Source organism: Babylonia areolata, chromosome 8, assembly GCF_041734735.1.
Source record: "Babylonia areolata isolate BAREFJ2019XMU chromosome 8, ASM4173473v1, whole genome shotgun sequence".
In the NCBI taxonomy this organism is placed as follows: Eukaryota; Metazoa; Mollusca; class Gastropoda; order Neogastropoda; family Buccinidae; genus Babylonia; species Babylonia areolata.
In genome coordinates, this window is record NC_134883.1 from 20,336,949 (window position 1) to 20,348,672 (window position 11,724).

An 11,724-nucleotide genomic window follows, 5' to 3' on the forward strand; every position below is an offset into this window, starting at 1 on the left:
ATGGTGATGATTATGATGATGATGCTGACGACGACGATGACGGAATAGTTGATGATGATGGCTATGACGATGTAGCTGATGATGATGGTGGTGGTGACGATGAAGTTGATAATGATCAAAACGATGACGATGTAGCTGATGATGATGATGATGATGATGATGATCTGGACGATATTCCAGAAAAATACTGCGTTAGTCCAAACGTGTTCAAATGAACTCCCATTGTGTCTGTCAAAAAGCTTTTAGCTCTCGGAAAGACATTAACGCCCCCCAAAAAGTTTGAACACATTACTATCCTTTTTTTGTGTGTGTTTGTTCATATGCAAAAATGTAAGTGCGTGATGATAAGAACAATATGGATGAAACAAAAAAGAAAAAAAAAAAGAAAAAGAGGATGACGACGACGACGAAGATGATGATGTTCCCACAGGCCCCCCTACCCAGAGTGGTGGAAGGCGTCCTACCCACGGTCATCCGTCAGCAGCCTGCAGGATCAGTTTGTGGGGGACCAGCCCCTCTTCCCGGCTTGCCCCAGCTTCCAGGTCGGCTCGGCCCTCGACCTCAAGGCCAGGAGTTACGGACTGGTGGTCAGTCGCTTTGTGTGGCTTGGAGTTTGAGAATGAAACATAAGAGTACGAGTTTTCCGTTCTCTTCTCTCTCTCTTTCTTTACGGACTAAAGACAGAATTGGTTGGGAGTCGATCTCTCTACCCCCCCCCCTCCCCCCTCTCTCTGTGTGTCTCTCCCTATCTCTGTCTCTGTTTTTTTTCTCTCTCTCTCTTGATACGACCGCTTATTTCTTCTTGTTCTTCTTATATGGTCATGTGTATGTACCCCTTCATGAGGGGCAATAGCCTATACATGAATAAATTATCCATCTCTCTCTCTCTCTCTCTCTCTCTCTCTCTCTCTCTCTCTCTCTCTCTCTCTCTGTGACCATGATGATGTCGTTAATAAGACGATGCAGTTTATCAATGCCATCCACAAGATGATGACGAGCGTGTCGATAACGACGATAACTGATCATAACAGAGCGACGGAAGACAGAGACGTGGAGGAGAGTGGCAGCGTTGTCTCCACTGGTGCCCCAACGACATCAGGAGTTAAGGGGTTAGGTGCAGGTTAATAAGGACAGCGACCGTGATTAGAATGCTGCGCGCCACTGCTGTTACTGATGATTGGTACGACAATCATCGCCACAACTTTGGTGGAGATAATGATGATATGTGTTGATGATGGTGATGATGCTGACGACGATGATGATGATGATGATGATGACAACCGACCGTGATCAGAATACTGCATGCTGCCGCTGCTGATAATTGTGGTAAGAATTACGTCAATAATAGCCATGAAATAGTGGTGAAAGTGATCATGATAATGATGATGCCAATGACGACGATGATGATGACGATGACGACGATGATGATGACGATGACGATGACAACGACGATGATGATAATACTGATGACGATGATAACGACGACGATCACGACGACGATGACAATGGCGACGACGACGAAGACGATGATGATGACGATGAGGACGATGATGACAACGGCGAGGAAAACCATCGCCAGGAGCCGCCCAATTACATGGGCAACAGCAAGAACCCTTGCTGGTTCGAGTGGAACGGGAAGAAGGACATCCTCAAGTGCCTGCCCTACTTTTACGTGGCGGGGGCGCCCAAGAGCGCCACGGCCGACGTCTTCAGACGGGTGAGCGGCCACCCGAACGTGATGCCGGGTGGGTCCAGCACCTACTTCTGGTGGGACCGCCTCCGCTACGGGGCCAGCAAGAACCTCAAGTACACCCACGAGGCCAGGAGGACTGGGGGTGAGAGTTTTGTGTGTGTGTTTTTCCTATACTGTCTCTGGAAGCCCCACGCTCAGCTTTATATCACAACACTGGCAAAAAGCTTAGAGCTGGGCCGACAGCAAAGTGAGAGCTGTATGATCGAAGGTTTATTTTATTTTATTTTATTTTTTGCAATGGGTAGTCATTTACCGCTTAGTCTTTCGTGAAAATAGACCCAAGGCTGTAAATGGCGTCCTATTGCAATGGAGGAACCATTCATTATATTGCTCTCACTTTGTTGTTGGTTGGTCCAGCTGTAAGCTTATGTCAGTCTGTGATCTTTTTCTGTTTTATTCTCTACTCTACTATACTGTGTTGTACTGTACGTTTGTAGGTAATCTAAAAAAAAGTATTCGAAAGGTGCATTGTGAATCACTGAACTGTGTATGTATGTGTGTGTGTGTGTGTGTGTGTGTGTGTGTGTGAGTGCGCGCGTACGTGCGTGCGTGCGTGCGTGTGTGTGTGTGTGTGTGTGTGTGTGTGTGTGTGTGTGTGTGTGTGTGTTGCAGACCCTGTCAGCCTGAAGGAGTACGCCAAAGAGTTGGTGGGGAAGCACGGGAAGAACCTGACCAAAGAGCTCCTCTACAAAGGAAAATCCGAGTCCATATTCGGTAATTGACCCAGCACTGCCGGCCACCACGGTCCTGTCTTTGTGTGTGTGTGTGTGTGTGTGTGTGTGTGTGTGTGTGTGTGTGTGTGAGCGCGCATGCGTGCTTCCTGGCCAACGACGTGTATGTGCATGCATATGATCGCGCGCGAGCACGTGCGCGCGTGTGTGCGTGCAAAAGTGCATGTGTAGGTAGTAGGCACAAGCGCATTTAGTACTGCTTCGCGCCTGCCTGCCCATTAATGCATGTTTGAATTTCTGAAAACAGAACAAAGAGTCCTGTCACACACATTAGCTGCATACTTCCAAACAACATAATTCTGAACGGTGCCTGTCATGTCTGCTGCGTTCAGGGGACGCGTCGCCCACCTACCTGACGGAGAACACACAGTGGGACGTGTTCGACGGCAATGACGGCTGCTCGGAGCCGCGCGTCATTCCGGCCACCTTCATACGTCACATCTTCCCCGAGGCCCGCATTGTCGTCATCCTGAGGGACCCCGTGGAACGGTGAGTGCGTCATAGCATAACTGCCCGTGACGTCACAGTACACACACACACACACACATATAGATAGATAGATAGATCGATATAAGTACACACACACACACACACACACACACACATATATATATATATATATGTATGTATATGACAGTCAGTCGTGTCCGACTATGACCATCAAAACAGCAGAAGAGGCAACTGATGTCCCAACTATCTGGGCTAGAATCTGATAACAGTGGAGAGTGTCTTGCCCAAGTTACATCTTCCACTCTCTCTCGGCCATAAGGGTTTAAGGACAGTCGGTGTTGGGATGGTTCGCAAAGGCCAACCAGCCCCCGAAGCCGCAGCACTAAGAGCCAGCCCAATCTGACCTCCTAGTTTGAGAGTCATAGTCCTTCACAAAAGACTAAACTGTAAATGACTTCCCACTGCAATGGAGAAACAATTGATCACATAGCTCTCACTTTGCTGTTGGCCCAACTGTAAGCTTATGTCAGTCTGTGATGTAAACTGAGCGTTGGGCCTTATACATATATATATAAAGGTTAAAGGTACCATAGGTTTTTTACGGCCATTGGGGGCAGTGAATTCATTCATATTTATCATCTGTGTCGAGGGCTCGGCGTAGGAAGGCAAAGCCCAGTCCTCTCTTTTGCCGTTTTAGCATTCTTCCCCAACTCATGTCGGGTACCGCGAGGAGAAGTCGGAGTAAAGTGGAGGAGAGGGGGGGGGAGGGGAAGGGGGAGAGGGGGGAGGGGAGGAGGGGGAGGGAGAGGGGGTTCCCGAGGACGCAAGACCATACCGAAACGGGACGTTAAACCCTGATAACTGGTGAAGACTGGATCAGAAGTCCAACGTCTATACGACTCTGCCACGACGCTTCATCGTCATCGTCATCATCATCATCATCATCATCATCATCACCATCGTCATCGTCATCATCATCATCGTCATCGTCATCGTCATCATCATCATCATCATCAGCATCAGCAGCAGCATCAGCATTAGCATCAGCATCAGCATCAGCAACCTCCTCATCACTTCTTCACCACTTCACTTGTCCCTTGGTATGGCCTGGATGACCGTTGGGGCAGCACAGATAACCTGTCAACCACCTTCCTCCATCCTTCTCTGTTTTCTGCGTCCTAAAGGGCCTCGCTCAGCCTCAGACCTGTCCATTCTGGGATGCTGTCTTCCCAAAGGGCTTCGCTCAGCCTCAGGCCTGTCCATTCTGGGCTGTTGTCTTCCCTAAAGGCCTCGTTCAGCCTCAGACCTGTCCATTCAGGGCCGCTGTCTTCCCTAAGGGCCTCGCTCAGCCTCAGACCTGTCCATTCTGGGCTGCTGTCTTCCCAAAGGGCCTCGCTCAGCCTCAGACCTGTCCATTCTGGGATGTTGTCTTCCCTAAGGGCCTCGCTCATCTTCAGACCTGTCCATTCTGGGCGCTGAGCCTCAGACCTGTCCATTCTGGGCTGTTGTCTTCCCTAAGGGCCTCGCTCAGCCTCAGACCTGTCCATTCTGGGCGCTGAGCCTCAGACCTGTCCATTCTGGGCTGTTGTCTTCCCTAAGGGCCTCGCTCAGCCTCAGACCTGTCCATTCTGGGCTGTTGTCTTCCCTAAGGGCCTCGCTCAGCCTCAGACCTGTCCATTCTGGGCTGTTGTCTTCCCTAAGGGCCTCGCTCAGCCTCAGACCTGTCCATTCTGGGATGTCTGTCTGCCCATCTCTGCCTCTCCTTCTTCCTCTTTGTACAGTGCCCTGCAGAATCGTCTTTGCAAGTCCTGTTGATCTTGTGATGTGCCCATATCACCTCAATTTGCGTTTTTTTCACAGTGGTGAGAAGATCACCATAGGGCCCGATGGCATGCTAGATTCTGTTCCTCACTTCCTCGCAATCTCCTCCTCCTCCTCATCCCTATTCACACCGCTGTTGATGCTGTGCAGGCTGTATTCCCGGTTCCTGGCCAACGTGCCGTACGTGCAGGAGTTCGAGAACGCCACAGCCTCCCTGTTCCACACCTTCACTGTGCAGGCCGTGCAGACCTACCGCGAGTGTTTCGCCAAGACCTCCGTGCGCCACTGCGCCTACAACGCTTCACTCTTCTCCAACGCTGTCGTGAGTGTGTCGTGTCTTCTGTCTGATGATGTGGTCAGTATCTCATCTCTACATGCCGTGGGTCAGTATATCTTCTTTCAAATGCTGTCGAGGGTGTCGTATCTTCGTTCTGGTGCTGTGGTGAGTATGTCTTCTTCTCCGATTCTGTGGAGAGTGTCATCTCTTCTCTCTTATGGGGGTGTGGTCAGTATCTGTTCTCTATATGCAGCGGTCAGAAAATTTTCTTTCAAATGCTGTCGAGGGTGTCTTCTCTTCTTTCTGGTGCTGTGGTGAGTATGCCTTCTTCTCCGATACTGTGGTGAGTGTCATCTCTTCTCTCTGATGGTGCTGCGGTGATTATCTCTTCTCTGTGTGCTGTGGTCAGTATCTCTTCTCTGATGCTGTGGTCAGCATCTCTTCGCTATGTGCTGTGGTCAGTATCTCTTCTCTGATGCTGTGGTCAGTATCTCTTCTCTGTGTGCTGTGGTCAGTATCTCTTCTCTGTGTGCTGTGGTCAGTATCTCTTCTCTGATGCTGTGGTCAGTATCTCTTCTCTGATGCAGTGGCCAGTATCTCTTCTCTGTGTGCTGTGGTCAGTATCTCTTCTCTGTGTGCTGTGGTGAGTATGTCTTCTCTGATGCTGTGGTCAGTATCTCTTTTCTGATGCTGTGGTCAGTATCTCTTCTCTATGTGCTGTGGTCAGTATCTCTGCTCTATGTGTTGTGGTCAGTATCTCTTTTCTGATGCTGTGGTCAGTATCTCTTCTCTGTGTGCTGTGGTCAGTATCTCTTCTCTGTGTGCTGTGGTCAGTATCTCTTCTCTGTGTGCTGTGGTCAGTATCTCTTCTCTATGTGCTGTGGTCAGTATCTCTTCTCTATATGCTGTGGTCAGTATCTCTTCTCTGTGTGCTGTGGTGAGTATGTCTTCTCTGAAGCTGTGGTCAGTATCTCTTCTCTGATGCTGTGGTCAGTATCTCTTCTCTGTGTGCTGTGGTCAGAATCACTTCTCTAGGTACTGTGGTCAGTATCTGTTCTCTATGTGCTGTGGTCAGAATCTCTTCTCTAGGTACTGTGGTCAGTATCTCTCCTCTGATGCTGTGGTCAGTATCTCTTCTCTGTGTACTGTGGTCAGTATCTCTTCTCTGTGTGCTGTGGTCAGAGTCTCTTCTCTGTGTGCTGTGGTCAGAATCTCTTCTCTAGGTACTGTGGTCAGTATCTGTTCTCTATGTACTGTGGTCAGTATCTCTCCTCTGATGCTGTGGTCAGTATCTCTTCTCTGTGTGCTGTGGTCAGTATCTCTTCTCTGATGCTGTGGTCAGTATCTCTTCTCTGTGTGCTGTGGTCAGTATCTCTTCTCTGATGCTGTGGTCAGTATCTCTTCTCTGTGTGCTGTGGTCAGTATCTCTTCTCTGTGTGCTGTGGTCAGTATCTCTTCTCTGATGCTGTGGTCAGTATCTCTTCTCTATGTGCTGTGGTCAGAATCACTTCTTTCAAATGCTGTCGAGGGTGTCTTCTCTTCTTTCTGGAGTTGTGGCGAGTCTGTCTTCTCTCCGATGCTGTGGAGAGTATCATCTTTTTCTCTTCAACACTTCATACTGTGACGAGTGGCGTCTCTGGTGTGTCTCTTCTTCTCTCAAATACTGCAGTGAGTGTGATCTCTTATCTATGGTGCTATGGTGAGTGTGATGTACTATGGTGAGTGTGGTGTGCTATGGTGAGTGTGGTATCTTCTCTATGGTGCTATGGTGGGTGTGATGTACTATGGTGAGTGTGATGTGCTATGGTGAGTGTGGTCTCTTCTCTATTGTGCTATGGTGAGTGTGATGTGCTGTGATGTGCTATGGTGAGTGTGATCGCTTCTCCATGATGCTATGGTGAGTGTGATCGCTTCTCTATGATGCTATGGTGAGAGTGATCGCTTCTCTATGGTGCCGTGGTCAGTATAATTATTTCTGTCCAATGCTGTCGAATGTGTCGTAGTTTCAGATACAGATACAGTTCGTTGTCCTGTTTCAGATCCGCCTGTCGGAGGGCATGTACCCCGTTTTCCTGGAGGACTGGTTCCGGGTGTTCCCTCGCGAGCAGATTCTGATCCTGAAGTTCGAAGAGTACGCGCAGGACGTCAAAGGCCATCTGATGCAGATCTTTGGCCACCTGGGTCTGGGTAAGGGAACCGAGTCAAGACAGAGGATACTTGTTATTATTTTTGGAAAACGAAAAGGAAAGAAGACAGACACCATTTTGGATGCTACCGCTGCTGCGACTTCTAATAATAGAAAATAATGATAATGATAATCATAGTGGTGATGATGATGATGATGATGATGATGACGATGATGATGATATAACAGCAATAGCGATAACGATGATGACGATGATGCTGTTGCTACTGCAGCTGCTGCTGCTGCTGCTGATGATAACAAAGTCAACACCACCACCAACGAAGGACGTTTCTAAAGCACCATCACTTCTAGGGAGGTCAAAGCCCTATACAATATGGTGTTTGTAGAAACAGACAATAGACATACATAAAAAATAACAAACAGAGAGAAGAAACAAATGTCAGTATTTAGCTGCTCGCATGCACACAAAAGGGTGACTCCGTTTCTGTCTCTCTTTCTAACACTACCCTCACCATCCACCGCACACACACATACACACACGCTCTAATCTCGTCTGTCTGCCCCCAACACACACACACGGACGCGCACGCGCACGGGCGCGCACGCACACACACCTACACACACCATCACCACCACCGCCAACAACAACCAACTCAACACACACACACACACACACACACACACACACACACACACACACACACACACACACACACACACAAAACCCCACAAAAAACAACTCACTGATATTATCCGCGCCACTAAAACTAACGAGATGTACGCACACATACACCACCACCACCACCACCACTAACAACCACCAACTCAAAACGAACACACACACAAAAAAAACACAGCTCACCTCACTGAAACTACCCACGCCACTAAAACTAAACAGGTGTACGCACACACCACCACCACCACCACCAACGAACAAACTCAAAACACACACACACACACACACACACACACACACACACACACACACACACACACTCGCACACACACACACACACACACACACACACACACACACACACACACACACACACACACACACACACACACAAACACACACACACAACCACCTCACTGAAACGACCCACGCCCACTAAAAACCAATAACGAGGCGACTGAGGCTCACGGTCCCCCCTCGCCCCCACCCCTCTCCCCATGCTCACCCAACCAGAACGCCTGGACGAGTACAACCTGCTGAAGCTGACCGACATCCCCGTCACCCGGAAGGGCCGGACCAGGGAGGAGGAGGGGAACATGATGCCCGAGACCGTCTCCCTCCTCTCCGAGTTCTACTCCCCGTTCCTGCTCAAACTGGCCGACCTCCTGGGCGACGACAAATGGCTCTTCAAGAGGGAGGAGCTGCCTCAGGTCAGGACGAACCTGGAGGCCCACGAGGAAGGCACCGAGGATGTCATGCCCGCCAGCGGACAGCAGCAACAGCAGCAGCAGCAGCAACAGCAGCAGGAGCCAGAGCCCGCGTCAGAGAACGAGCGTGACGAAGGACAGGACGGGAAACGGACGGAAGTCACGGACATTTAATTAAACGTCCGGATGGACTTTGTGTGTATGCTGTATGTTGTTCGTGATAGTGTGTGTGTTGTTCATGACAGTGCTTACTTTGGATTGGTTTCTTTTTTTGTGTGTGGGGCTGGGGTGTCGGGGGTGGGTGGTGGGGGTGGTGGTGGAGGAAAGATAAAAGAATCTGGTGAAAAAAAAGAAAAAAAAAGAAGAAGTGAGTGTTCGAATGATCGAAGTTACACTGAAAACGTTTTGAGTGGTTAGATAAGGTGGGATAAGGTTGGATAAGATAGACAGCGGTTAGATAGGGTGGGATAAGGTTGGATAAGATAGACAGCGGTTAGGTAGGGTGGGATAAGGTTGGATAAGATAGACAGCGGTTAGATAAGGTGGGCGTGATCAACTAAATGTACAAAATGATATTTACACTGTATGTTGTTTTATACACAATAATTATGTGACAAGAATTAAAACTGCTACACTGTAAGTCATAATACTATGTGACAAGAATTAAACCTGCTACACTGTAGGTGATACTTCTATGCTCAGAACCAAAACCAAACCCATAAAAAACATTACAAGTTGGTAAATAACATATCCCAGTGTTATGAACAAAGAAGCAGCTGTAACTGGCGGTCACCTAGTTACAGGAAATGGTCGACGGAAGAGAAAATTACAACGATGTAGAACTGAGGGACAGGATAATAAGCACGACAAGCGGTACTATCCCCCAAAAAAACAAGCAAGACTGTGTAGAAGCAACTCTGAAAGCTGGCATCGTTTAATTAAGCTGATCCCCGAAAAGAGCCCACGCCCCATTTAAAAAACACCCCACTACAATCGAGTAGAGACAGAGACAGAGACAGAGAGAGACAGACAAACAGACAGACAGGAGGGGGCTAGGAGGGAAGAGGAGGGGGGGACACTTCTTTCTGTCATTTGTGCTTTTCTCTTACTTGATCTCTATTTTCATTGTCTTTCTTCAAGAGGGGAGAGAAAGGAATTCTTCCTCGGACAAGAATTCCTTTCAAACAACCCCGTCCCCTACCTCCCCCATCTACACCCCCTTCCCAATATGATATCCTTTCCGTCTAAGATTAAGAGTCAGATTAAAAAATAGTAAATATACAGAATGTTCTATCAATGCCAAAGGAGGAATTCGGATATAATTTATATCGTTATCAACACCAGTATTCGTAGAAAGAGCTCTTCCTCGTATATAATGTTTTGGGGCACATAGAGCAGAACAGTCTTCAAGGAAAGATAAAATTTAGCGTGTCAGGGGCAGTCACAGAGAACGTCAAAATAAAAGTCAAATTAAACATTAAAATTATAAAAATTAAATTAAAAAAATATGCGCTGGTCAAACAGTATATGTTTACGAAAGTGATTCACAAGTCTTGCTTTTTAATGTCCTTGGTGGTGCAGTGTGTGTTCACTGCAGTGTATCGTTACTGCAGTGTATCGTCACTGCTGTGTATCGTCACTGCAGTGTGTCGTTACTGCTGTGTATCGTCACTGCTGTGTATCGTTACTGCTGTGTATCATAACTGCTGTGTATCATCACTGCTGTGTGTGTGTGTATCGTCACTGCAGTGTGTCGTCACTGCTGTGTATCGTCACTGCAGTGTGTGTGTCGTCACTGCAGTGTGTCGTCACTGCTATGTATCGTCACTGCAGTGTGTGTGTCGTCACTGCAGTGTATCGTCACTGCTGTGTATCGTCACTGCAGTGTGTCGTTACTGCTGTGTATCGTCACTGCAGTGTGTGTGTCGTCACTGCAGTGTGTCGTCACTGTTGTGTATCGTCACTGCAGTGTGTCGTCACTGTTGTGTATCGTCACTGCAGTGTGTCGTCACTGCTGTGTATCGTCACTGCTGTGTATCGTCACTGCAGTGTGTGTGTCGTCACTGCTGTGTATCGTCACTGCAGTGTGTGTGTCGTCACTGCAGTGTGTCGTAACTGCTGTGTATCGTCACTGCAGTGTGTCGTTACTGCTGTGTGTCCTTACTGCTGTGTGTCCTTACTGCTGTGTATCGTCACTGCAGTGTGTCGTCACTGCTGTGTATCGTCACTGCAGTGTGTCGTCACTGCAGTGTGTCGTCACAGCTGTGTGTCGTCACTGCTGTGTGTCGTAACTGCTGTGTATCGTCACTGCAGTGTGTCGTTACTGCTGTGTATCGTCACTGCAGTGTGTGTGTCGTCACTGCAGTGTGTCGTAACTGCTGTGTGTCGTCACTGCAGTGTGTCGTCACTGCTGTGTATCGTCACTGCAGTGTGTCGTCACTGCAGTGTGTCGTCACTGCAGTGTGTCGTCACTGCAGTGTGTCGTCACTGCTGTGTATCGTCACTGCAGTGTGTCGTTACTGCTGTGTATCGTCACTGCAGTGTGTCGTCACTGCTGTGTATCGTCACTGCTGTGTGTCGTCACTGCTGTGTGTCGTCACTGCTGTGTATCGTCACTGCTGTGTATCGTCACTGCTGTGTGTCATCACCTGTCAGAAAGGTCCGTTTTGTTGCCGAGATAATATTTGTGACCTGTTCATACTTTTCAAAACTATGGTCACACCTGCTTAACCAGTATGATGATATGTAAAATGTTTACAAAATGAAATATCAAATAAACCTATGACTTTCTTCCGCCTCTGAGAAATCGAACACACGATGTGGGTGCATTAGTTCTTTCTCTGTCTGTCTGTGTGTGTGTCTCTCTCCATCCCTCCCACACCTCTCTCTCTCTCTCTCTCTCTCTCTCTCTCTGTGTGTGTGTGTGTGTGTGTGTGTGTGTGTGTGTGTGTGTGTGTGTGTGTGTGTGTGTGTGTGTGTGTGTGTGTGTGTGTGTGATACCCTCTCTCTGTTTGTGTGGCCACAGTGATCAGACAAAACAACCATAACTTTAAAGGATTTCATGAAATTACTAGTTTCACAGTATTATTGTAACACATCCATTACACACACACACACACACACACACACACACACACACACACACACACACACACACACACAC

General features: G+C 48.3%; 1 protein-coding gene across 1 annotated transcript in view; it reads left to right on the forward strand.

Moving 5' to 3' along the window:
- Positions 1 to 8,756, forward strand: part of LOC143284635 (uncharacterized) — a 16,078-nt gene extending 7,322 nt beyond the window's left edge. The window contains exons 6-12 of the mRNA XM_076591508.1: positions 431 to 587; positions 1,580 to 1,835; positions 2,366 to 2,467; positions 2,817 to 2,973; positions 4,906 to 5,077; positions 7,072 to 7,219; positions 8,368 to 8,756. Coding sequence (XP_076447623.1) covers positions 431 to 587; positions 1,580 to 1,835; positions 2,366 to 2,467; positions 2,817 to 2,973; positions 4,906 to 5,077; positions 7,072 to 7,219; positions 8,368 to 8,735 — 1,360 coding nt within the window. The 3' untranslated portion in view covers positions 8,736 to 8,756. The remainder of the gene's footprint in view (positions 1 to 430; positions 588 to 1,579; positions 1,836 to 2,365; positions 2,468 to 2,816; positions 2,974 to 4,905; positions 5,078 to 7,071; positions 7,220 to 8,367) is intronic.
- The last annotated feature ends 2,968 nt before the right edge of the window (positions 8,757 to 11,724 follow it).